General features: G+C 44.0%; 1 protein-coding gene across 4 annotated transcripts in view; it reads left to right on the top strand.

The window, feature by feature from the left end:
* The window catches only part of LOC144688615 (pleckstrin homology domain-containing family G member 4B-like), a 202,449-nt gene that overhangs the window by 64,598 nt on the left and 110,746 nt on the right, over positions 1-27,105 (top strand). For 3 of the 4 annotated variants that reach the window (XM_078555392.1, XM_078555394.1, XM_078555393.1), the window contains exon 2: positions 13,227-13,424. In XM_078555392.1, the coding sequence (XP_078411518.1) occupies positions 13,227-13,424 (198 nt within the window). Of the gene's footprint in view, positions 1-589; positions 659-13,226; positions 13,425-27,105 lie in introns of all 4 variants that reach the window. The other variant, XM_078555395.1, reaches the window with a different exon arrangement.

Below are 27,105 nucleotides of genomic sequence, written 5' to 3'. Positions count from 1 at the left end.
CGAAGTCTCGCTGTTTTAACCTCTCCCTCCTGAAGTCTCGCTGTTTTAACCTCTCTCTCCCGAAGTTAAACTGAACTCGCTTCAGCTCTCCGCACCCTTTTTAAACTGAAATCTCCGCCGCTCTCCGCGTCCTTGTTCTGTCAAGACTTCCCATGAAGACTGATTCACTTTTAGCCACTGAGTTACTTGTGAATTACTTTACATATGCAAATAACCTGTCAGAGAAATTAGTGAAGAATTTCACAATTATGTGATGCTCAGTAAAATGTTCAGTTATGTCATGAATGGCTACCCTAAATAGTGTGATGATGGGAAACTACAGGAGTATTTTACACATATAATTGAACTGAGTGTAGATCAAGATTGTCGCCTTTAGGGTTTAAGAGTCATTATTCTGCCCAGATTGAGAAAGCAGAGTCAAGCCAATGGAAATGGGAAGAAGATAAGCAGACAGAGAGAGAAAGAAGCCAGTTAGGTTAATTTCAAGTATGTAGGAATGAAGAAAAAATAAGCTACATGGTAGTACAGAGCTTGTGTATGGCTGAAAAAAGGGACATGCTGTTAAAGCTTTTCATCTTGCACTCATCAGGACAGATGCAAGAATGCCAAATTTCAAAGAGAGCAACAATACTGCATGAGAAAAGGTGCTGATTAGTTGGTAAGTCAAATCTGATTGGTCAAGGTGTCCCCATGGAGAACACATCAGGGAACTATTGTCCCCATGCTTCTGTTTAATTCAAAAAAGGCACAATGCCTGGATATTGCCCTTCAGTCTGCAGAGGACAGGTTCCTGCATATGAATATATATAACTATTAGCAAGCCATATTGCGAGCCCAACTAATAATCTTAAAATGGTTGTTAGTGTCATTCTTAGCACACTCGGGATTGTTCAGCAAGTGCTGCCCAATTATGGAATTACATCTAACGTTAGACGTTATGTTCTGAGTTTTGCAAACCCGTGCAGGTTGAGTACGGCCAGTATTCTGCCTATTGTGAATAGCTGAAGGGGCATGCTAAGGCCTGATCCTAAGGCCGCCACCTTCTTGAAAAGTGCCCGGGCTACCTCAAATTACCCTGGAAGTGTAAGGTACCTCAAAATGTTGAGCAACAGGGGAAGTTAGCATTTCATGCTGCTACTATGCAGTAGCAACATGAGTAGTATTTTCCACTAACAGTGTGATGCCATTAAGCTAAAAAGAAGTTCTGCCTACCACACAATGAGTAATGTGGTATATGAATTTCAGTGCTAGTGCAATGCCAGGGTACATAGGCTGTATGCCCCAATGCCTGGTGGATTGTATCAAACAGCAATGGCTGCTTGCAGTGAGTCTACATGTTGGGTCTTTTCTCAGAGCAGTACACAGTAGGTTGCACACTGCCTGGTTCAAGCTCAGACAGTTGCCAGGAAGATGCATAGAGTCATTGGCTAGGAAATGGAGATTATAGTGGGGACCAAAGACAATGGAAATTTCTGCTCATCAAGTACTGGATTAGGACAGCAGCCTGACAATTTAGTGGTGGGTTGAGAGAAGTGATGCTAAGATAGAACTGGGTGTCGTCAGTATATATGTGAAAACTGTTACTGTCTTTTTAGATGAAGTTGCCAAGAGGAAACATATGGATGAGAAATAGGATAGATTCTTGCAGGACACCACAGGTAATGGTGTGGGAGCGGGAAGAGAAGCCATTGCAGGTGGATCTCCGTCTACGATTAGATAGATAAGAAGGGAACGATATAAGGGCAGTAGTATCCTGCTGGACAACAGTGGAGAGGCTTGCAAGGGGATGGTGTGGTCAACTGGTAAGGCTGCATACAGGTCAAGAAGGATGAAGAGAGATTGTTCAGCTTTACACAATCACATAGCATGTCATTTGTGAGTTTGATAAGAGCAGTTACAGTACGCTGGCTGGGTGGGGAGGAAATCTGATTGAGGGTAAAGTTGGGAATAGATTTGGGAGGTGACAACACATTCAGGAATTTTGGAGAGGAAAGGATGGTTGGATATGGGATGGTATTTTTCAATGACAGAGGGGTCAAGGGTTAAATTTTTTTAAGAGGAGAAGTTTGATAACGGCAGATTTGAAGAAGAGAGTACATGAACAGCGGGAACTGTAAACAATATTAGCTAACATGCGAATCAGGAAGGGAAGTTGGGTGGTCAGCAGTTTAGTGGGAATACAGAATTGGGGGCAAGATTTGGGTCTTCTGAGCTCGAAAAGGGCAGAAGGAGAGATAGATGAGCAAATAGAGATTGATGGGAGTTTAGAGTAGGCCGGGAGGTAATGTTAGAGGACGTTTGGCCTGGTGGACTAGGGGAAGGGAGGGAAGGGGCAGAGGCAGCTGATTGGATGGTATCAATCTTAGGCCGAGGTTTCTGGCCCCGTTGGCACGGGTATCACAGTGGGCAGGGAACAATATGGTGAGAAGGCCAAAAATCGGTTTCACACTATCATGAAATCAGTTTGCAATTGTCCGCTCCACTCATCAATAGCGGGCCGCATTCCCTGCTGCCGCACGTTGGGAACTTAATTTCAATACTTTAACATTTCGTTATAAGCCCTGTTCACTAGAATCTCCCCCCACACTGGATCACCCGGGCACGCCGCTGTGTTTCACAACTGTACACAAGTGACGTGCACCTGGTGAGCTGCACTTCACTCGGAACTTCGAGGTTTGTTTGCCTACCTTGCTTCAGGCAGCACTCGCAGTCATCAGCACCAGGCTTCGCAGACAGCACCACATCACTTTTAGGGGGGCTCACAGGCAGGTCTCTACTTACCAGACCAGTTGTAAGGCAGGGATGGCTTTTCAATGGCCGCAGGGCTAGGACTTGCTTGGAGAAGTGGGAGAAGTGGCCTAAGACAAGGAAAGAAGCTGTAGGGCTAGGGCTGTACTGGGGGAGGGGGTATCCCAGGGTGTGTGTGGGATCACATGTTGATCTGCGCAACTGGCCTCAAGATGGTGAGGACTAAGGAGGCAGTCTCCAGAGGAGATGAGGCCAGATGGAGATGTGAGGGTATGTGAGAGAGAGAGTGGGTGGTGATGTTCCTTGAGTTGGCAATGAGTGAGATGCCAGAGAATGTGTGATGGACTTGTGAGTGTGTAAGTTTAGAGTGATAAGATGGTTGCCTTGCCCCTGCCGTCATGGATGAGATCATTCATCTGTCTTCTGCACTGGATGGCCGACCTCTTGTGTGCAGCATTGGCACTGACCACCATGGCCACTGCCTCCCAAGCCGGAGTGGTGAGACTGATGGGCCTCCTGCAGCAGAACGGGGGTAGAGGCAATCGCGGCGGGCCTCCATGGCATCCAGAAGGTGTCCCAGGTATGCGTCGCTGAATTTAGGGGCTGCACTCTTCTTGGACTTCACCGGAACAGTCCTGGACTGCAAGCGTTGAGAAGCGAGTGCGTGGCTGCAGTTTAAATCTGGCGCCCTGCATGAGGAAGCAGTGAGGTAATGGTGTGGCGGGCAAATCAGAAACCGCCTGCCAGTGAGATGACATGTTTCCTGTGGCTGCATAATTAATAAGGCAAGAATGGGGGTGGGAATGGGACGATACAGCATGAAAACCCGCCATTGCAGCTGGCAGGTAAAACAACCTTTTTCCCCATCCGCTGCTGCACTTTGTGCAAATCTGGGACAATTCTGCCCTTAGTATTGGTAGACCAGACAAAGGAGAGGGGTTTAAAAAGTTGATTTGGGTAACAGAAAAGAACCTACAGGTTATCTTTGTAATACAGGATGATTATTTACTAGTTAGGAACAGGAGTAGACCATTCGGCACCTCAAACCTGTTCTACCACTCAGTTAGGTCATGGTTAATTTGTATCACATCTCCATTTACCTGGCTTTGACCAATATTGCTATACCTAACAAACATCTATCAATATCAGTCTTGAAAGCTTCAATTGCCCCAGCATTCACAACCTTTTGTGGGAGAGAATTCCAAATTTCCACAGCCTTTGTGTGTAAAAATGCTTCCTGATTTCCCTCCTGAATGGCCTCACTCTAATGTTAAGATTGGACTCCCTTGTTCTGGATACTTCCTCTGTCTATATGCAATTCTTTTAACATCTTAAACACCCATACTAGGTCGCTGCACAACTGTCTAAACTCAAGTTTATGTAACCTACCCTCATAATTTAACTCTTTGATTCCCTGCATCAGTTTGCTTAATATTCTGTTATGTGACACCCTCCAAGGCCAAGATATCCTTCCTTTGGTTTGGTACTCAGAACTGAATGCAATTCTCCAGAGGGGCTCTGACCAAGGCTCTCTACAACTGAAGCATCACTTCCTCTCCTTTGTCTTCTATCTCATTTGAGATAAAGCGCAACATTCAGTTAGTCTTTTTGATTACTTTTTATACCTGTGCACTAGCTTTTAGTGGTTTCTATACATGGATAACAACATGCCATTGCTCCTCTTGTTTCTGTTCTCTCGCCATTAAGAAAATATTCTGATTTGTCTTTCTTGGATCCAAAATTACCTCACTTCCTCACATTGAACTCCTGCTAGTTTTCCTACTCACTTAATTTGCCTATTGTTTTGTTGGGTTGTCACTACCTGTGACGCGTACTGCTTAGACACCATTAAGCAGACTTGTAGAAGTTATCAAGAAGTCTTTATTAATATTACTGAACTATGCACATATTTACAGTAGAGGGTACAGGTATGGAGAGGACTCCATGGCATGTCCTTACTTGTTGCTACCTAGCTTTATACTCCTGACCTAAGGGGCCTTCTTACATCACCGGTGGGCGGTACTGTACTCATTCCCAGGTTAACCCTTAATGTACTGGATCCTTCTACCACACCTGTGCCCCTTCGCAACTCCAATCTACACAACTTACTGCTCCTCCTAACTTAGTGTCAACTTCAAACTTGGATAATAAACTCTGTATTCGTTCATCCAAGTCATTGGTATATATGATGAAAGGCTGAGACACTGATACAGTTCCCTTGGCAACACAGCATGTCACACTCCCTTTATCCCTACATTGTCTACTACCTCAAAACCAATTATCAACCCCTTTCCAAAAGTTACCTCCAATTCCATAATTCTTACAATATAATCTTTCAACTTCTACTATTGAAAATTTAAATATGGTTTATTCCAACAAATGAACATTTGAGTTTAACAGATCTGATAAAAGACTGCAATCCTGAAAGGTTAAATTTTACAGCAAGTGAGATCAGTGAACCAGGGCACCGGGAACATGAAGTGACAGGCTTCTGTACGCCTATATAACCTTTATTGGGCATAGTTAATTTTAAAAAATCTTCCAAATCCAACACACCTGTGTTTCCTAGGAACACAAATTGCTACTATGTGTACTTGGCAACTCAAGTACCAATTATCCTAATCCTGTTTGCTTTCTGCCATCTCCTCCCATGTCAGCTGCCTCTGAAACCTCCGGCTAGAGTCTATGCCTCACTACTTGAGCCATCTCGGAGAAATTCCTTCTGTGCCATTTCAGACTACACAGAGGGGTTCCCTGCTCAGGTTGCCCCTGCACACTATCCACCCCCTAGTCTCATGTCCAGACACACGTCAACTTGCCATGGAGCAGAGGGGAATGATTCTAGTGAAACATTCTTTAAACAGGAGGCCCTCTATGCACCATTCAAGATTCGAGATGCACAGAATTACATGTGATTTTTGCGGCCTAGAGGAGTCCATGGCTCATGTATCTATTCAGCGTGAGAGCCGCTGTATAGTTACCTGATGGGGCTACTCTTAACTTTAGTTACATGTTAGCTCCATGCATTGAATCTTTGGCTGTCCAGTGCGGATGGGGTTTGGGGTTAAGTCAGAGAATCTTCTCATGGGCCTGCTTTTGGGGCTGGCTAAAACAGCAATTTCTAAATCCAGGATGGGCGGGATTGACGGCAGAGAGTGGGGAGGGGTATTACTTTGACTGGGCACCTCTCTTTTTTTGGCTTTTTTTAAGATTGATTAGACCATAAGTATCTTCCCTAAACTAGTGATGCCCTAAAAGGGGCACGTGTTTTGATGATTCTTGTTTGGTGGCCTTGGGACAGCCCAATGTTACCCTTATTGGTCCATTAGTAAAGGCCCATGCTGCCCCACTAAGCACTCCTAGGGCTAGTTATTCATTAGCCCTATATTCAACTTCCCTCCTGTCCCTGACTCCTTGCCATAACACTTCCAGAGCTTGGATATTAAACCTTTCTTCCCTCACTCTGTAGCACCCCATTCTTCAGAACTTCTGTTCAAATAGTTGTATAAATTCATAGCTATAATGAATTGATAGAAGGCCAAAGGGTATAACTATTAAAGATAATAGGTGCTGTTCGGACTTGCAGGAGATATGAAGAGCTTGAGGCCAAAATTTCAAGTTGGCATTGGGTTCTGCAACCACCCTTGCTTTCTGCAGCATATCTTCAGAGACCCTTTGCAGTAAGCATTTGTCTTTTCACTGCAAGACACCTAGCACTGTTTGAACTGTCAACAGGTAGTAACTGGGATCTCCTAAGCCTCTGCTGCAAGTACATGTGGTCCACCTCCAACATCACATTCTTTGGCTTTGTTGTGGACTGTGAAACAGCCCATGGCAATGCCAAATCTAGACAATCTGTATCACTTTGAGTTAAGCGGTTTGGACTGGTAGTGGAAATGATAAAATTTGTGATGAATGGGCCAGTTTCTGCTGGCAGTGTCAGATGTAGAAGGTTTTGACATTAGTTCCTTTCTCTCTCTCTCTTTGTCTCTCTCTTTCTCTGGTTTTTGTGGAGAAAAGGAGGAAGAAATATAACAGCCCTGATTTTTTTGGGAAGGCAGGGAGGGTGCCGGGAGCAAGCCTGGAGGGGAACCTGGAAATTCTGGGGATCCGATTTGGCAGGACTTCATTTTCATTTTCTCTTCTGTTTCTTGTCTGGAGCTGGCCGATTAACAGACTGATCAGCTGCTGGGCGGGATAGCCAGCTTTGAGAGTGGTGTTAGAAGAACAAGGAGTCACTGGATGAATTCACTATTTCTGCACCCTCAGCAGGAAGCCATGCTCAGAGAATCAGGGCAACAATGCCAGCATTTATCCACACTACCTCCGAGTGTGGCTCCCTAAGGGATCAGTGACCAATGTTAGCATCTTACCTTCCACCTACGCTGTCTGCAAGTGTAATCCCCACAGTAACAATGAATGTAACTGCCTGAATGCAAGTCCACAGTTTTGGCTTGTAAGGGGGAGCGATGTTACTAATGTGGATAAAGTGGGATTTCCATTCGAGATTAGAAGAGATCTATCTCTGGTAGGATTGTGCCTGAAAGACAAAGCAGTTCTTGTTATACATGTATGATATTCATTTAGAGGTAAAAACAGTTCGAGGTGTGTTGTAAAGATATTCTGGAATTCTCTAGATATTTTGGATTTTAAACCTCAAGAAGATAGGTAAAGCATCTTTAGCTTTAAATCTACAAGCTATTCTCAGTTCTAAAATGCAGCAACTATCATTCATGTGATTGGCATGTTATTACTTTCTCTATGGAAGCAGTGTCTTTGTTGAAAAGTATTCGTCATATTTCTTTTTTTTATGTATGTCATAAATTTCATTGAAAATATCACTATCATACCAGCTAATAAAATGATGGTAGCTTTTTGTTTTTTTCGAACATACGAACATATGAATTAGGAGCAGGAATAGGCCACTCGGCCCCTCGAGCCTGCTCCGCCATTCAATAAGATCATGGCTGATCTGGATGTAACCTCAACCCCACATTCCTGCCTACCCCCAATAACCTTTCACCCCCTTGTCCCTTCATACATAATAAAAAAGCTAAAAAAGAATTATGAGCACTTTCCTATATATTTAGTAGTTTGTTAAAGATTTTATTATGGGAGAAAATTTACTCTGTGCACTCTTTCCTCTTTCCTCTCCAAAACCTTAAGCATATTGCTGCCTCCCAAATCCATGCCCATCGCTCCTGGAATTCCATGTTTGAACCCCTCCAATCAGGTTTCTGCCTCTGCCACAGTACTGAAATATCTCTTATCAAAGTCACAAACAATATCCTATGTGACTGTGACAAAGGTGAGCTTTACCCCCTTGTCCTGTCTACAGCTTTTAACATGGCTGACCATACCATGCAGCTCTAATGCTTCAACACTGTTGTCCAGCTGGATGGGGCTGCTCGGCCTGGGTTCCATTCTTGTCTATCTAATCATATCCAGAGTGTCTCTTGCAATGGCTTCTTTTCCTGCTCCCACATAGTTACCCCTGGTGTCCCCCAGAGAGCTATACTTTGCCCCCTCCTATTTCTCATCTACATGCTGCCCCTTGGCAACATCATCCGAAAACACAGAGCTGAATCTTGAGCAGATGATGGGCATCTCAGCTGCCAGCTAGAGAGCCAGCAAGAGCACTGCGCCACCTCTTTTGGGGAAGGCCCGCCCCATGTTGTGCAATTCAGGCACTTGGTAGGCCAGTGGCGGGCCTTCCTTGAGATCAAGGACACCGGGGGGCAAAAGTTCCGCCCACTGAGAGCTGCCAGCCAATCAGAGGCCAACAGATCTTCTGTACTCAGCAATGCTACCAGGGAGGTGGTGGCTGCTGGTACTACACTCACCCAAGGCCTCAGATCGAGGAGGGGCTTAGGCATAGGTGAGTGATGGCAGGAGGAGAGTTGTGGAGTGGCAGTCACGGGGGAAAGGGAGGGTTGTTGGCAGCAATGGCAGGGGGTCACTCCCACCAGGCCCCACCCTTCCTTTGAACGAGGGACCCACCTTAGAAGCCCACAAGCAAATGCACCAGCTTGTCATGCTCCCTGGCATGTCTTTCACCCATTGCTGGGTTAATACCAATGGCAGACAAAGGAGGCCCTTTAGTGTGCATTAGTTGCCCACTTTAGGGCCTCTGTTGGCAGCGTGGCAGGCTGTCCATCGGCCTTTCCGCCACAGACATAATCGAGTTGGAGCTGGGAAAGTGGAGGGAGCCTCCCAGCCCATTACATAGCCGCCTGCCACCATTTGCCACAGGGGACTGCTTAAGATTCTGGCCACAGTGTTAGTTTTCATCTGTATGCTGATGACATGCAGCTCTACCTCACCACCACCTCTCTTGACTCTTCCACTATTGCTAAATTAACTGACTGCTTATCCGGTATTCAGTACTGAATTAGCAGAAATCTGAAGCAATAGTTTTCGGTCCGGCCAAAGCTGCGTTCCCTCGCTTCCAACTCCATCCCTCTCCCTGGCAACAGCCTGAGATTAAACAAGCTGTTCAGAATCTGGATGTTACATTTGACCCTGAGATAAGCTTCAAACTAAATTTCTGTGCCATCACCAAGACCGCCCATTACCACCTCCGTAACATCGCCTGACTTTGCCCCTATCTCAACTCATCTGCTGCTGAAATCCTCATTCACAACCTCTAGACTTGACTATTCCCAACTGGTCCCCTACATTTTACTCTCCATAAGCTTGATGTCACCCAAAACTCTGCTACCCTCATTTTAACTCACACCAAGCCCTGTTTACCTATCACCCCTGTGCTTGCTGACCTACATTGGCTCCTGGTCAAATAATATCTTGATTTTAAAATCTTCATCCTTGTTTTCAAATTCCTCCATGGCCATGTGTCCTCTCTATCTGTGGCACCTCTTCCAGCCCCAAAACCCTCTTGGGATATCTGCACTCATTTAATTCTGACCTCTTGAACATCCCCGATTTTAATCACTCCACCACTGGTGGCCGTGCCTTCAGTTGCCTTGGCCCCAGGCTTTAGAATTCCCTCCCTACATTGTCCACCTCTCTACCTCAGACCACTTAAAACTTTCCTTTTTGACAATGGTTTTTGTCATTAAACTAATATCTCCTTATGTGGCTTGGTGTCATATTTTGTTTTTCAATACTCCTGTGAAGTGCCTTGGGACATTTTATTACATTAAATGTGCTATATAAACATAAGTTGTCGTTTTTGAAATCATAACCACCTTCTTCATAAACAGTTTTCTTGCACAAGTGGCAGTATGGTGAGTGATTAGGAAGGCAAATGGAATGTTGTCGTTTGTTGCAAGGGGGATGGAATATAAAAGTAGGGATGTTTTGCTACAGTTGTACAGAGCGTTGGTGAGACCACATCTGGAGTATTGTGTACAGTTTTGGTCTCCTTATTTAAGAAAGGATATAAAGGTTCACTTCATTGATACCTGGGATGGGGATGAGGGGGTGGGGGTGTTATCTTACGAGGAAATATTAGACAGGCTGGGCCTGTTTCCATTGGAGTTTAGAAGAATGAAAGGTGATCTTATTAAAATATGTAAGATCCTGAGGGGACTTGGCAGGGTGGATGCTGAAAGGATGTTTCCCCTTGTGGAAGAGACTAGAACTAGGGGATACAATTTTAAAATAAGGGGTCTCTCATTTAAGGTGGGTATGAGAAGATTTTTTTTCTCTCAGAGGGTCATGTGTCATGTGAACTCTCTTCCCCAGAGAGCATTGGAAGCAGGATCATTGAATATTTTTAAGGCAAAGGTAGATAGATTCTTGACCAACAAGGGAGTTAAAGGTCATCAGCGGTAGGCGGAAAGTGGAGTTGAAGCCACAATCAGATCAGCCATGGTCTTATTGAATGGCAGAGCAGGCTCGAAGGGCCAAATGGCCTACTCCTGCTTCTAGTTGGAACATAGGAATATAAGAACTAGGAGCAGGAGCAGGCAATTCAGCCCCTCGAGCCTACCCCGCCATTCAATACGTTCATGGTTGACCTCATTTTAGCCTCAACTCCAATTTCCCACCCTCTCCCCATAACCTTTCAACCCATTACTAATTAAAAATCTGTCTATCTCCTCCTTAAATTTATTCAGCGTCCCGGCATCCACTGCACTCTGAGGTAGTGAATTCCACAGATTCATGACCCTTTGAGAAAAGTAATTCCTTCTCATCTCTGATTTAAATCTACCACCCCTTAGCCTAAAACTATGGCCTCTCGTTCTAGAATGCCCCACAAGGGGAAACATTTGCTCCATGTCTACTTTGTCTATCCCCTTTAGCATCTTATATGCCTCAATTAGATCTCCTAACATCCTTCTAAACTCTAGTGGGTATAGGCCTAAACTGCTCAATCTCTCCTCATAAGACAAGCCCCGCATCTCTGGAATCAATCTAGTGAACCTCCTCTGAACCGCCTCCAATGCAATGACATCCTTCCTCAATAAGGGGATCAAAGCTGTGCACAGTACTCCAGGTGCAGCCTCACCAATGCCTTGTGCAGTTGCAATAACACTTCCCTATTTTTATACTCTATTCCTTTAGCAATAAATGCCAAAATTCCATTTGCCTTTCTTATTACCTGCTGTACATGCATATTAGCTTTCAGCGATTCATACAGGAGGACACCCAGATCCCCTTGCACTGAAGCATTCTGAAGTTTCTCTCCATTTAAATAATAAGCCGCCTTTTTATTCTTCCAACCAAAATGGATAACCTCACACTTATTCACGTTAAACTCCATCTGCCAAATTTTGGCCCATTCACCTAACCTGTCCATATCCATTTGTAAATTTCTTATTTTTTCATTGCAACTTACTTTCCCAACTATTTTGGTGTCATCTGCAAATTTAACTATAGTACCTTCTATCCCTGAATCCAAGTCATTAGTAAAGATTGTAAATAGTTGGGGCCCAAGGACCGAAACCTGTGGCACCCCACTAGTTATAGCTTGCCATCCAGAAAAGACCCATTTATCCAGACTCTCAGCATTCTGTTGGTTAGCCAATCCTCTATCCAAGCTAATATATTACCCCTAACTCCGTGTGACCTTATCTTGTGTATTAATCTTTTGTGCAGCACCCTATCAAAGGCCTTCTGGAAGTCCAGATATACTACATCTACAGGATCCCCATTATCCATTTTGCTTGTCACATCTTCAAAGAACTCTACCAAATTAGTCAAACATGATTTACTCTTCATAAAACCATGCTGACTCTGATGGATTGCATTTTGACTTTCCAAATGCCCCATTACTACTTCCTTAATAATGGGTTCCAACAATTTCCCAACGACAGACAGTAAACTAACTGGTCTATAGTTTCCTACTTTCTGCCTCCCCCCTTTTTGAATAAGGGCATTATATTAGCATTTTTCCAATCCACTGGAACCTTTCCAGAATCCAGGGAATTTTGGAATATTATAGCCAATGCACCCACTATCTCCGCTGCCACTTCCTTTTAGACCCCAGGATGTAGGCCATCAGGTCCTGGGGACTTGTTGCCCTTTAATCCCAATAGTTTGCTCAGTACTTTTTCTCTAGTCATGGTGATTGTTCTAAGTTCCTCCTTCTCTACACCCTCTGCACTACCTGTTACTATTGGGGTGGTGCTCGTGTCCTCCACCATGAAAACCGAGGCAAAATATTGATTAAGCGTCTCTGCCATTTCTGTGTTCCCCACTATTAACTCCCCAGTCTCATCCTCCAAGGGACCAACAGTCACTTTAGCTACTCTCTTTCGTTTTATATAGTTGTAGAAGCTTTTGCTCAGTTTTTACATTTTGCGCTAGTTTTCTTTCATAATTTACCTTTGCTCTTTTTATTATTTTTTTAGTAACCCTTTGTTGATCTTTAAAAGTTTCCCAACCTTCCAGCCTGCGATTGACCTTTGCAATTTGGTATGCCTTAGTTTTTGCCTTTATGCTATCTTTAACTTCCTTGCTTAGCCATGGATGCTTTTCGCCCCTCTTACCATCTTTCTTCCTCTTTGGAATGTATTTTACGTGGGAGGAATTGAATATCTCCTTAAATATCTGCCACTGTTCATCAACTGTCCTACCTTGTAGTCTTCCTGCCTAGTCCAATAGGGCCAAATCTGCCCTCATACCTATGTAGTTACCTTTGTTTAACTCCAGGATACTAGTGTGGGACTCAAGTTTCTCGCTCTCAAACTGAACTTGAAATTTTAGCATGCTATGATCACTCTTCCCTAGAGGATCCTTTAATGAGATCATTAATTAATCCCATCTCATTACACAAAACCAAATCCAGAATAGCCTGCTCCTTGAGGCTACCCTTGCCAATTTGATTAGTTAGTATGTTTGTATGTAGGTATGTATGTACAAAACTCACCGAAATATGTCTCTTGAATGTTCTCCTGTAACACCAGTCTCTGTTTTTGTCTAGAATTCATAATTAGTCTGTAAAATTGAGCAAATGTAATTTTGTATGTGTTTGGAAGAAGTAATTGATATATTTTTCTTCTTTTACTCAGAATTCACAATCGCTGGACACCTGTATTCAACGCATCCTCTCTGCTTTGTATCCTCCGTTCGACGCCACTGCTCCCACTGTCCTCAGTCAGATCTTCAGGGTCATCGACACAGTATACAAGGGAGATGGGCTTTGCTGTTTACTGGATTTCCTAATTCCGGCAAAACATATCCTGGAGACTGTACAACAAGAGGCTTGTGTAAGTGTGGTGAACAACAACGTGTATATTTGTCAGTCTTTTAAAAAAAAAACATCGCCAGAAGGAGTGAGAAGACATTGTTGTGATCTGAATTGATATCAACCTGTTTACTGCCTTTCTTATGTGTTCTCTTTATAAAAATAATCTGGGTCTCCTGTGCTTTACACTGTTTGGTGGACCATTCTGCTTAATGCTCAACTTGTAGAATTCCTCTACATCGTCATTGCTTAGACCATTGGATCCATCTGCATTAGGCATTATTTAGTGGAGTTTCACTGTGTGAACCAAACTGTCATAATGCACTCTGTCTAGATATAAAATAAACTAATTTGACATGCAACTGATTCATCTATACATCTGGCTGGATCATGTCAAGCACTACCAGCCTTCAATTTTCTTTGATAAAACCGTTCATCACTTCAGAATCATCAGAGCAAAGATAATTCTTGTGTCATTTTCTTCATGATTGACACCCATATCCCCTGTCCCAACATGCAAGGAACTCGTGGACATCCTTGTCACTAAGATTGAGATCATTATTGAGTTGCATTTAACAGCTTCTATCCATTTTTCCCAACCACCTCCACCCTAACCCTGAACCCACATCTTTTTCTAGTTTCTCTGCTATTTCTCCTCTTGTGCTTTCAACTTGTCCATGAGACCCACTTCCAGCTTCCTTGACCCCAGTCCCACTATGCTGCTGACCACCCAATCCAACATGTTTGAATCCCAGCAACACTACTAAATAGGCCTTAATCAAAGACATTTTCTGTGACTGTTACCATGTGCACTATCCTTACTTGTCGTCCTCAACAACTCTTTGGTCTTTGACTTGATTGATCTCACCATTCTCGTCCAATACTTCTCCTTTATTGTCCATCCCAATTCTGCTCTCACTTTGTTCTACTCTTGCCTATCAAATCATAGCCAGACCATCTTCAGCAATAGCTTCACTTCTAGACCCAACATTGCTGCCTCTGGAGATGTGCAAACATCTATTCATGGCCTCCTCCTCTTTCTCATCTACGTGCTACTCTTATGGTGGCATCATAGGTCATGTTCCACATGTAGCTGACAACACTCAGCCCCAGCTCTCCATCACCTGCTTGTTCAACATAAACCTTGGATGAACTGCAATTTCCTCCAGTTAAACATTGGGAAGATCAAAACCATCACCTTCGCCCCTGTCACTAATTCTGCACTGTTGCCATTGACTATCTCCCTCTCTCCAGACACTATGACCAGGATTAAGGCAGACGGCAGTGGCCCTACCCACTAGCTGGAAAGTTGCGGGCAAACCTGCTTCTGCCGGCACTGGAAGCCATGTTGCTATTTGCTTAAGGTCATGGCTTCTACACCCCTGAAGCAGGATTTCCTGCTTTCAAGAGCTGCTGGCCAATCAGATGCAACCAGTCCCGGACCAAGCCAATGATGGAGGCTGGAAAAGTGGGTAAATGGGGTGGGGGATCACTGGCATTAGTCAGGCAGGGGGAGGATCCGCTGGGAGGCTGTGCATGGGGCATAAGGTGCTCAACCAGGATGCACCCTTCCTCATCTGAGCCCTCAGTCAGACAACCTGGGTATATCTGGCAGTCTTGCCACCTGGCGCGGGCTCCCCCACTGCTGGTAAAATACTTAAGGGCTTCAATTGGCCTGAGGTGGGCGGATCATCCAACACCTACCCCATCACTCGTAAAATACCATCTGAAAGACAGCATATCTGACAGAGCAGCAGTCCCTTAGTACTGTACAGTCTAAATTCTGTGCTCTGATCCTGTGGTGGGGCTTGATTCCTTGACTTTCAGCCACCGAGACAAATATAGATTGCTGCACTTTCAGAGGTGCTGATACTTAGGCACAATATCATTCACTAAACATTGTCACCTTCGGAAACTTTCTCAGCTATGGATCAGAAGGTTCTGAGTTTGAGTCGCACCCAAGGATTTCAGTATATACTCCAGTGAAATGCAGAAAGTGTTTCCATATCTTGAAATATTAAACTGAAGCCTTGTTTTCTTGGTCAGATGGATGTCAAATTTTTCAAATTGCCTTGAGATTTTGATAGGGTAAAGTGCTTTATAAATCAAGGCATGATTATTTAAAATATAGTAAAAGATTTTAGGATTATTTAAAGATTCTAATAAATATTTACACTGCCAAGATTTTAGTGCTTAATGAATAATAAGCTAATAAATTGGGTCAATGAGCAGTTTGCAGATTATTATTTAAAGAGGGGTTACTAATCTATTACTTCAGTAGATTCCAAAGCCATACATTTGAGTAATTTGCTGCTTACTATACTCTGTGTAGAAGGTTAAGGAACAAATTGATTAAATCAGAAGCTTTGAACATCTACCTGGACTGAGCTGCTGCAACTCAGAGATCCTGTTTAAGAGAAGATGGAAACCAATGATATTTCAAAACTTTTGTGGAAACTGTAGGAATCTGCAATAACTTCACTAGCTAAACAATCATTAATTATCATTCTGACATATGAAAAACTCAAAAGGAAGTTGAAATTAGCTTACAGGGAATGGCTTATAACAATAATGATTCAGTGTGTGCTATGCATCACTGTGGAAGTCAGAGGTTGGGTCTCTTCTTCCCTGAAAGTAGGCGAAGCAGCTAATTGATACAATAGAAGCAATTTTCAAGATGCAGCATCAGAGACCCTAATGTTTTACTGATTGTGATAAGCACGTAAGTATTATAGATATAGCAGGATATTTAACATGTGCTGTAAGCATAAACTTAGAGGCACAAATGCAAAATTATTAAACCTGATGTGACACTAGATTCGAAGGGGTAGTAGATGTAATAGTGGACAGTAGAGTATTTTTCTCAAGTTGTCCAGAGTTTTTTTTTTCTGTTTTTTTTTTACCTGTTCTAAGAGATTGTAGGTTTGTGTGGGGGTCGCCAGGGAGTGATGGGATGTCGTGGTGGTGTGTGAAAGTTACACCATGCCAAAATGTGTCAAGCTCAATGGAGCAGCTGGTCTGTTCCTGTCATTTTCATTCGTTTGTTGGTTAGAATAGGCTCCCAAGGCTGAGCCAATTCAACTCTTTTATAAAAAAGATGAATAGCTGATCACAAATGGGGTTGAAGATTAAAGGGTTAAATTTAGACTAAGTTAATAATATTATCATGGAACACAATGGTTACTCTGTTGCTATGGGACTGAGGATATATCATCTATATGAAGCAACCAAAGAGAATTGAATAATGGAGATGAGTAGGTTGTCTGAAGTTTCACTTAATTACCTCTGAAGGCAGTGGAGACATTCTTAAGAGCCTTCCATTAGAAGATTCAGCATGTGCATAGAATCAGTTAAATGAGCATATGCAAGATTATACATCTTCTGTAGAAGGAGTGGCTTACAGCACTAAACAACATTTTATGCTTCCCTCTATCCAGCATTGTGTGATGTTCTGGTAATCCAGGGTTGGGTTGAAAGGCAGTTTCTCAGTTGCACAGGGAACCAGCTAATTTCTACTCGGGATTATCACACAACTTTGAGTGTCGGATGGAAGAACAGACATAAACTATATATATATATATATATATATATGTTTATACACATACATGCAGAATCATTTTATTTAAAAAGGTAGGGGCCACAAAATTCAGTTGTGTAGCTACTGTTTTTTCAGTGGTGTTTTTGTTCCAAAATGTTGTCCACAGTGCGCATTTATACTTCTGGTGTGACCGCACTGAATGCAACCTTATGTAGAGCCATCTACTGACCAAATGGCCACTGACTCAGGTCTGCCACCCATGCACAAGTGGGCAGCATGCATATACCAAAAGCCATGTTACAATACAAGATGTCATGGGATAGACCATTGGGGTGCCGAGCAACGCTTCTGCTGTCTGGACCACTCTGAAAGAGCTCTTCTGTACTCAGCAGAGCATGTGTTAAGACTCGGAGATCTTTGCTACATGCTGTACAACCTCGCTATCATGAGGAAACAGACCTTGCCACCAGCTGAGGACGAGAGAAAGTGGAGATTGAGGAAGGGAGGAGGAAATCAACACACCCCCTTTCTCATATTGAACAACTTCTCCTTTAACTCCACTCACTTCCTCCAAATAAGTTGCTATGGGTACACGCACGGGTCCTAGTTATGGAGGCCCTTTTGTGGAACATCTTTTGTTCCAGTCTCACTGGGGCCCTCTCCCTCACCTCTTTTTGCAGTACATTGACAACTGTATTGGTGCCGTTTCCTGCTTTCGCCCTGAACTGGAAAATTTCATCAACTTTACCTCCAATTTCCACCTTTCACTGACGTTCACATGATCAATCTCTGACTATACCCTTCTCTTCCTTGACTTCTCTGTCACCATTCCTGGCGATAGGCTATCAACCAATATTCATTATAAGGCCCCTGACTCCCACAGCTACCTTGACTACACTTATTCATACCCTGCCTCCTATAAGGAACGCATTCCCAGTTTCTTCATCTCCTTCACATCTATTCTGACAACACAACTTTCCACAATGGCACTACTACCCCCACCATGGTTGACAGGGCCCTCGACTGTGTCCATTCTATTTCCCACACTTCTGCTCCCCCCCTTTCCCTCCCTCCCAGAACTATGATACATTATCTGGCCCTCACCTTTCACCCCACCTGCCCATAATCAATAGGTTATCCTCTGCCATTTCCGCCACCTCCAGCATGATGCCTTCACCAAACACATCTTCCTGTCCCCTCTCCTTTTAGCATTCAGAAGGGACAGTTCCCTCTGTGACACCCTGGTCCACTCCTCAATCACTGCCCTTCTCACAGCACCTTTCCATGCAAATGCAGGAGATGTAACATCTGCTCTTTTACCTCCTCCCTTTCACTATCCAAGGGCCCAAACACTCCTTCCAGGTGAAATAATGGTTTACTTGTACTTCTGTCAAGTCAGTATACTGTATTCGCTGCTCATTATGTAGTTTCCTCTACATTGGCGGACGCCAAACACAATTGGGTGACCACTTTGAGGAATGCCTCCATTCTGTTCACTAGTGTGAATCCTAAGCTCCCAGCTGCCTGTCATTTTCATTCTCCACCTTGCTCCCACTCTGAATTTTCTGCCCTTGGTCCCCTGCAGTGTGCCACTGAGGCTCTGCACAAGCTTGAACAACAGAACCTCGTCTTTCAACTGGGAACTTTACAGCTTTCTGGGCTCAGCACTGAGTTCACAGTTTTTGACTGTAACTTCAGTCCCTTTTTGTTTCCTGTTTCTTTGCTGGCTTTCCTCTCGTTTCCTCTTTTCTTTTTCTGTTTCTTGCTTTCAAACAGCAACTGTTCATGATTCGCCATTCACACACCCTCTCGACTCATCTTTTCAATCTTTACTTGTCTCCTTGCCACTTGCCTTTGCCTTGCACCATCAACCCTTTTTGTTAGTTACTGTCTCCTGCCTTCCACTCTGTCACAGACCTTCTCTTCTGTTCTTCTTCCCACCCTTGGCCCCTTTCACTGAAAACCTGTTACATTTCTAACTTCTTCCAGTTCTGATGAAGAACTGGACCATTGGCCTGAAATTTACTGCAGGCTTTGAGATCCCGATGTCAGGGCAAAAAGCAAGTCCCCAGCCTACGCTTGCTGGCAGCGGGAGCAGCTTAATGATCTTACTGCAGGCAGCTTCCTAATTGGCTGCCTGTGTGCCCATCATCCAATTAGGGACAATGGGTGGGCTCCTAATGCCACTAGCCCAATCAGATGGCTGGCAGCTCTGAAATCTCCGAAGTGTCACCAGGAGAGTTGGGCACAGTTGATACAGCTCAGATACCTTGGGGTGCCTAAAAATGGAGGCGCCCTTGGACCAGTAATTAAAAATTAAAATCCAGGATGGCCAAGGGGGAAGGCCATGCCAATTACAAGGCAAAATGTTTTGGACGAAATTGGTGGGGCCGCAGGGCTGCATTTCCTGTCCAAGGCCTCCTCTTTGGGCCATGGAGTCTCTGGCTCTGATGTCCCATCTGGTTGCCCCAAGGAGGCTGTTTCCATGAAGTGGGTGGCCTCCCCACACCCTCAGAAAAATGCTAGTGGCTCCATAAAATTGCCCTTAATCGGGCCCCTAGTTACGCAAATCACTGCCTACGCCATGAATCTATGTGACAGTCCTACCACTAGGAAACTACCTAGGTAGTGGGACAGTGCCAGGGAGCCATCTGGGTGTGGCTGCCCGCAATTCTACCTCTCGCTTCCATTCACGCCACTCAGCGGCTGGTAAAATTCAACCCGTTAACTCTGTTTCTCTCTGCAGATACTCCCAGGCCTGCTGGGTATTTTCAATACTTTCTGTTTCTTTATCACCATCTTTCTAGCCAGGCCGTCCGTGATCGACTCATACGACTGTTGTTTCATTGAGCTGAGCCCCAATATCTCATCCACCGACAATCCTACATCTTAGCTTCCCTCTGTCACTGACCATTACAGTGTCTGTTTGGGCACAATGCAAAAATAAAAGGCACCACAGAATAAACATTTATAAAATTGTACATCAAACCATCCAATATTTCATACAGAAGTCAAATAATCACACTTGTGTATTCTCTTAGTGCCTGTCTTCCATGTGCCTTTGCCTGTCCCAGCACTGCTATGCAGTGCTACCCAACTGGTTGCAGCACAGCTGGCGGAAAGCAGTTAGCTTTCATTGGGGGATTCTGCAGATGACCTTGCAGGACGCCCTTGAGCAGGTCTGGTCCGGGAAAATCCGGCTGCAAACTGCATCATCTTGGCATGAAGAGCAGCAGTCAGCATTGGCTAGCTAACGGTAAAGAACCAGGGGACTGGCGGAATGGCAGTGATGGGAACATAAATGCTGTGAACAGGCCTGTACTCCATGCTGTCAATGCTGTCCTAGAGTGACGCCTCAACAATCCTCGCAGTGCCTTAGAGGACAGGTTTCTGGATTACTGTGATACCCAGTAGGCCTTGTTTGAACACTGGTATCCGCAGCTATGATGGCAGCAATATGAGCTGGCATAACCTCAGTCTAAGCTTCCACTGCAGCACCCAAATGTTGGGTGACTTGTGCTTGTACTTCGATGGAAGTTGTGATGTCACATCAGACACTGCACTGTGGATGGGTCTGTACCTTTCTCATGATGGTGGCCACTACTTTCATGCTGGAGACTAATTTGGGTGCCTGCTGAGTCATTCAGCCACTCCAAAGCATGTTTGGCACAGGGCTGCATGCTACAATTATTTAAATGAGCAGGCAGCATGGCATTTGCATGGAACCTGCATTGGAAGCAGTGGGTGTGGGTTCAACATGCACCATGAACCAAGAACCCATTTTTGAGAGTTGTCCAATTTTGACTCCAAGCAATCAGAACCAGTGCAGTTGAGCCAAACAATAATTTGTGGTGTTTTTTTTTCCTGAATCACCCCAATTCCAATTAACTCTGATTTAAAAATCAATTTGAAATCATTCTAGAAGAGGAAGAGGTCAGGTTCTGTATGAGATAGTGTTGAATTATGATCAGATTTGTGCAGTGGACTGCATGCAGACTAATTTTTACTGACACACTTGACAGCCAGTGGGAGAAAGACAATGGTTTAATTCTACCTATTTGTTGGAATAACATAACTCAAATCTCAGGCATGATAAGACGTGTTCTAATGAACTCAGTCATTCAATTAAAATTTCTGCATTTCCCCCCTCATACCTGTAGCTGTACTTTCACAAACAGAAGCAGTTCAGTCTTTGTTATAGGTTTCATCTCTAATATTCCCCGAAGATCCACTGGGAAAGTTGAATCTTCTCCATGTGATGCATATTCTAGTCACATCCTTGTTTGGAAAGTGATTGCAGGTTGTATTATTTGCATTTTGAGCTGTTTTCCCCCAGGACTCCAGTAAATCTGGAACTTATTGTTGATCACACAATCACATTTAACTTTTAAACAGTCACAACATTCAGGTAATGTACACTGTGGGAGATGGTAAAGCATTTATTAAATTGAAATGCAATAAATAAACAAACTGTTGTGCTGTTTGAAATAAAAACCTCACATTTGATCTAACAGAAATTTGGGAAAGCAGAACATATTTAAAGCTCTACACCCTTGTTTTTAAATAAATGTATCTTACAAAGGCACAAGAGACACCATCAGTTCACCCCAACGGTGAGGCCTGAGGCCTTTAGGCCTCTCTGCGATTGCATGTGAGTTAGGCCTGAAGAAGGACACCAAACTAATTTGTATCTGTGCTGTTGGTCCCAGTAGGGAGCAGCTCTAAGTAGCAGCATTGGAACACAACAGAGGAACAAAGGAACTGTGCCCCCATAGTTTGCTGCAATGTGCTCTCTCTTTCCTTGCTGAGAGTACAAAATCAGACCGACATTACAGAAATAGAGTAAGCTTTCCATGCCACTGACTGAGCCATCTATACAGCAGGCAATGTCCTCCTGATGGTGTGTGGCCTCAAAATTCAGCACAGAGCCACCAAAGACACCCTAAATCAATATGAAAGCTTAATTTTTCAATTAATGCAATTAAGTTTTCAATTAACACAAGCCATCTACACAGGGGAAGCGATGGCGCAGTGGTATTGTTGCTGGACTAGCAATCCAGAGACCCAGGGTAATGCAGTGCTTTCTGCAGTTGCAGTACTCCTTCTTTGAATCCTACCATGGCAGATAGTGGAATTTGAATTCAATAAAAACCTGGAATTAAGAGTCTAAGTGACCATGAAACCATTGTTGATTTTTGTGAAAACCCATCTGGTTCACTAATGTCCTTTATGGAAGGAAATCTGCTGTCCTTACCTGATCTGGCCTTAATGTGACTCCAGACCCACAGCAATGTGGTTGACTCTGAATTGGCCTAGCAAGCCACTCAGTTGTATCAAACCACTACAAAGTCTCAAAAAAGGAACGAAACCGGACGGACCACCTGGCATCGACCTAGGCACCGGAAACGACAAAGGCAAACTCAGCTCTTTCGACACTGTGAAGTCTTCCTTACTAACATCTGGGGGCTAGTGCCAAAATTGGGAGAGCTGTCTCACAGGCTAGTCAAGTAATAGCCTGACATAGTCATCCTCACGGAACCATACCTTACAGACAATGTCCCAGACACCACCATCATCATCCCCGGGTATGTGCTGTCCCACCAGCAAGGCAGGCCCAGCAGAGGTGGCGGTACAGTGGTATACAGTCGGGAGGGAGTTGCCCTGGGAGTCCTCAACATTGACCCCAGACCCTATGAAGTCTCATGGCATCAGGTTGAACATGGATAAGGAAACCTCCTGCTGATTACCACGTACCGCCCTCCCTCAGTTGATGAATCAGTGCTCCTCCATGTTGAACAACACTTGGAGGAAGCATTGAAGGTGGAAAGGGCGCAGAATGTACTCTGGGTGGGGGACTTCAATGTCCATCACCAAGAGTGGCTTGGTAGCACCACTACTGACTGAGCTGGTCGAATCCTAAAGGACATAGCTGCTCGATTGGGTTTGTGGCAGGTGGTGAGGGAACCAACAAGAGGGAAAAACATACTTGACCTCATCCTCACCAACCTGCCTGCCGCAGATGCATCTGTCCATGACAGTATAAGCAGGAGTGGCCACCACAAAGTATTTGTGGAAACGAAGTTCCACCTTCACACTGAGGAAACTCTCCATCATGCTATGTGACACTACCACTGTGCTAAATGGGATAGATTCTGAACAGATCTAGCAACTCAAGACTGGGCATCCATGAGGCACTGTGGGCCATCAGCAGCAGCAGAATTGTACTCAAACACAATCTGTAACCTCATGGCCTGGCATTTTACCCACTCTGCCATTAACACCAAGACAGGGGATCAATCCTGGTTAAATGAAGAGTGCAGGAGGGCATGCCAGGAGCAGCACCAGGCATATCTAAAAATGAGGTGTCAACCTGGTGAAGCTATAAAACAGGACTACATGCGTGCAAAACAGTATAAGCAGCAAGTCATAGACAGAGCTAAGCGATCCCACAACCAATGGATCAGATCTAAGCTCTGCAGTCCTGTGGCATTCAGTCATGAATGGTGGTGGACAATAAAAAAACTCACTGGAGGTGGAGGCTCAATAAATATCCCCATCCTTAATGATGGAGGAGCCCAGCACATCAGTGCAAAAGATAAGGCTGAAGCATTTGCTACAATCTTCAGCCAGAAGTGCTGAGTGGATGATCCATCTCGGCCTCCTCCGGAGGTCCCTAGCATCACAGATGCCAGTCTTCAGCCAATTCAATTCACTCCACATGATATCAGGAAATGGCTGAAGGCACTGAATACTGCAAAGGCTATGGGCCCTGACAATATTTCAACAATAATACTGAAGACTTGTGCTCCAGAACTTGCTATGCCCCTAGACAAGCTGTTCCAGTACAGCTACAACACTGGCATCTACCCGGCTATGTGGAAAATTGCCCAGGTGCGTCCTGTACACAAAAAGCAGGACAAATACAACCTGGCCAATTACCACCCCATCAGTCTACTCTCCATCATCAGTAAAGTGATGAAAGGGGTCATCAACAGTGCTATCAAGAGGCACTTGCTTAGCAATAACCTGCTCACCTACGCTCAGTTTGGGTTCCGCCAGGGTCTCTCAGCTCCTGACCTCATTGCAGCCTTGATACAAACATGGACAAAAGAGCTGAACGCCTGAGGTGATGTGAGAGTGACTGCCCTTCACATCAAGGCTGCACTTGACAGAGTGTGGCATTGAGGAGCTGGAGCAAAACTGGAGTCAATGGGAATCAGGGGAAAAGTCTCCACAAAGCACAAAGGAAGATGGCTGTGGTTGTTGGAGGTCAGTCATCTCAGCTCCAGGACATCACTGCAGGAGTTCCTCAGGGTAGTGTCCTCAGCCCAACCATCTTCAGCTGCTTCATCAATGACCTTCTTTCCATCATAAGGTCAGAAATGGGGATGTTCGCTGACGATTGCACAATGTTTAGCACCATTTGCGACTCCTCAGATACTGAAGCAGTTCATGTCCAAATGCAACAAGACCTGGAGACTATCCAGACTTGGATTGACAAGTGGCAAGTAACATTTGCGCCACACAAGTGCCAGGCAATGACCACCTCCGGCAAAAGAAAATCTAACTGTCGCTCCTTGGTGTTCAAAGGCATTACCATCACTGAATCCCCAGCTATCAACATCCTGGGGGTTACCACTGACCAGAAACTGAACTGGATTAGCCATATAAATACTGTGGCTAGAAGAGCAGGTCAGAGGCTAGGAATTGTGTGATGAATAACTCACCTCCTGACTCCCCAAAGCCTGTCCACCATCTACAAGGCACAAGTTAGGAGTGTGATGGAATACTCCCCACTTGCCTGAATGAGTGCAGCTCCCACAACACTCAAGAAGTTTAACACCATCCAGGACACAGCAGCCCACTTGATTGGCACCCCATCCACAAACATTCACTTCCTCCACCGCCAACACACACTAGCAGCAGTGTGTACCATCTACAAGATGGACTGCAGGAATTCACCAAGGCTACTTAATCAGCACCTTCCAAACCCATGACCACTACCACCTAGAATAATGAGGGCAGCAGATAGATGGGAACACCGCCATCTGGAAATTCCCCTCCAAGTCACTCACCATCCTGACTTGGAACTATATTGTTGTTCCTTCACTGTCACTGGGTTAAAATCCTTGGAACTCCCTTCCTAACAGCACTGTAGGTATACCTACACCACATGGACTGCAGTGGTTCAAGAAGGCAGTTCACCACCACCTTCTCAAGAGCAACTAGGGATGGGCAATAAATGCTGGCCCAGCCAGTGAAGCCCACACCCCGTGAATGAATAAATAAAAAATCTGAAATTCTTAACACAATAATACCTAGTTGAGTGCATATAAGCAGATTAATAATGACTGCTTGCAGGCTTTACACAAAAGAACTAAAAGTGTTAATTAGAATGTTTGATTAACAGATGGTAAAAGTAATGGCATTATGAAAAATAGAATTCAGTTTTTCCTGTTAGCCCGAGTGTCTGATTAATAAATGAGGTAAAAGCAATACTTGAATCTGAGGAATGCACTTTAGATTTTACCAAGTTTAATTTTCTACTTGAATAAAGAAATAGCTCCAGCCCCTTAAGTTTTGCTCCAAATAAGCCTTGACATGTTCGTGGCCAGAACATTCCTGTCAAACAAACTGACAGAGTCATCACTAAATGCTGAAAAAATTCACTTAGTGAAAATTGTTTTGATAATGCAATCCAATTCAAGATATTTAGTACTTCCATGCATCTATTATTGCTGTAAATAAATGTCTCATTTTTTAAAGCAAAGAGTCATGAAAAATATTAATACTAGTAAAATATGATATGAAAATAGAGGGAAACTATATCCTCCATCTAAGTTACACTGTGCATATTGTTAAAGTCAATGCAAATTAAACAGCTGGTATTGCACAAGGGAAAGTTAAAGATCTTGGAATAAAAGATTACTTGACAAGCTCTGCTGATACCTTATTAAATTCCACTATAAGGCGAAGATTGCATGGTAGGAATATGCATATTGTTACATCTACGTGAGGAGGGGTGAAATGACTCCTCGATTTACCCTCCCCTGGTTTGACCTTAACAGTGTTCTTTTTAGTGTATTTAGAAAGGATGTGCTTCATCATTTCTGTAAGATTCCTACTATTTATCCTTTTATGTTGTAACAAATTAATTGGACAGGTTTTCTTAGGTTAAACAAAGAACAAGTTTATTGAAAGTATTTCCCAAACTAAAGAAATACATACACACGCACACACACACACACACAGATGTCCTCCTGGGTGTAGTTGTATGAAGCACATTTGCACATTTTTTTCTGAAAAGATCTCAGTTCACCGTAGATTTGTCTTCTCAGAATGATTACTTTGCAAATAGGGCACAACAAGAGAGGGAGAGAGAGAGAAAGAAGTCACACAGCTTCAAATAGCCTGTGTTCAGCACAGCATTGTCCTTTGTCCATCTCTCTTCTGCTTGATAAGGGCCCTTGAAGTACCTTGCTGGGTGTATATTCCAGGAAAAATTCTATTAGTTCATGCCTGCTGAAGTTATTGCTTCAGAACGGATAATTGCATTTTGAAGTCTCATCTCAGAAACATTTGAAAAGACACAGGATGATGTAAACTGACAGGGGATGGGATCTTTCATGCTTCCAAGAGAGATGAGTGTCTGTTTTCATCCCACTTGGTGGAATGCAAACTTGTGTGTATTGCAGCAATCTGGGCAGTTTTGTCATTGTCCACAGAGGGTCCCAGTTTTTTTTTAAGTCCAGCCAGAAAAAGACAAAGTTAGTAACTGTATCTTCAAAAAGCACATCCTCGTAATAATACTCGACATAATGCAATGCAACCATCAACAATACTGCATTGTCATACCAGGAGGCAATGTTGCTTTAACTCTTCCTTGGCATGCAGAAGTGACAGATAATAGTGCTGAGCAACCAGAGCCCTTTTTTCACTTTTCATCCTTACAGTGACGTCTTCAATTCAGTTCTGGCACAAGCCGAATGCAAGGAGAGTGCACCCACACATTGTGCTAACAAAGTGCTTCCACTGCATGTAAACAACCTTCACTGCAAGCTGCTATTTCCTTTTCTCTCAGTCTCTGCATTGTGACCTCTTTAACCGTGCTTGTCAAATTAGTGCCTGACTTGAAATTAGCTTTTCTTTTGTGTTGCTGATGCAT

The sequence above is a fragment of the Cetorhinus maximus genome, chromosome 13 (genome assembly GCF_964194155.1).
Source record: "Cetorhinus maximus chromosome 13, sCetMax3.hap1.1, whole genome shotgun sequence".
Taxonomy (NCBI): Eukaryota; Metazoa; Chordata; class Chondrichthyes; order Lamniformes; family Cetorhinidae; genus Cetorhinus; species Cetorhinus maximus.
The sequence above is the reverse complement of the archived record's forward strand: the minus strand, read 5'-3'. Positions and strand labels throughout refer to the sequence as shown.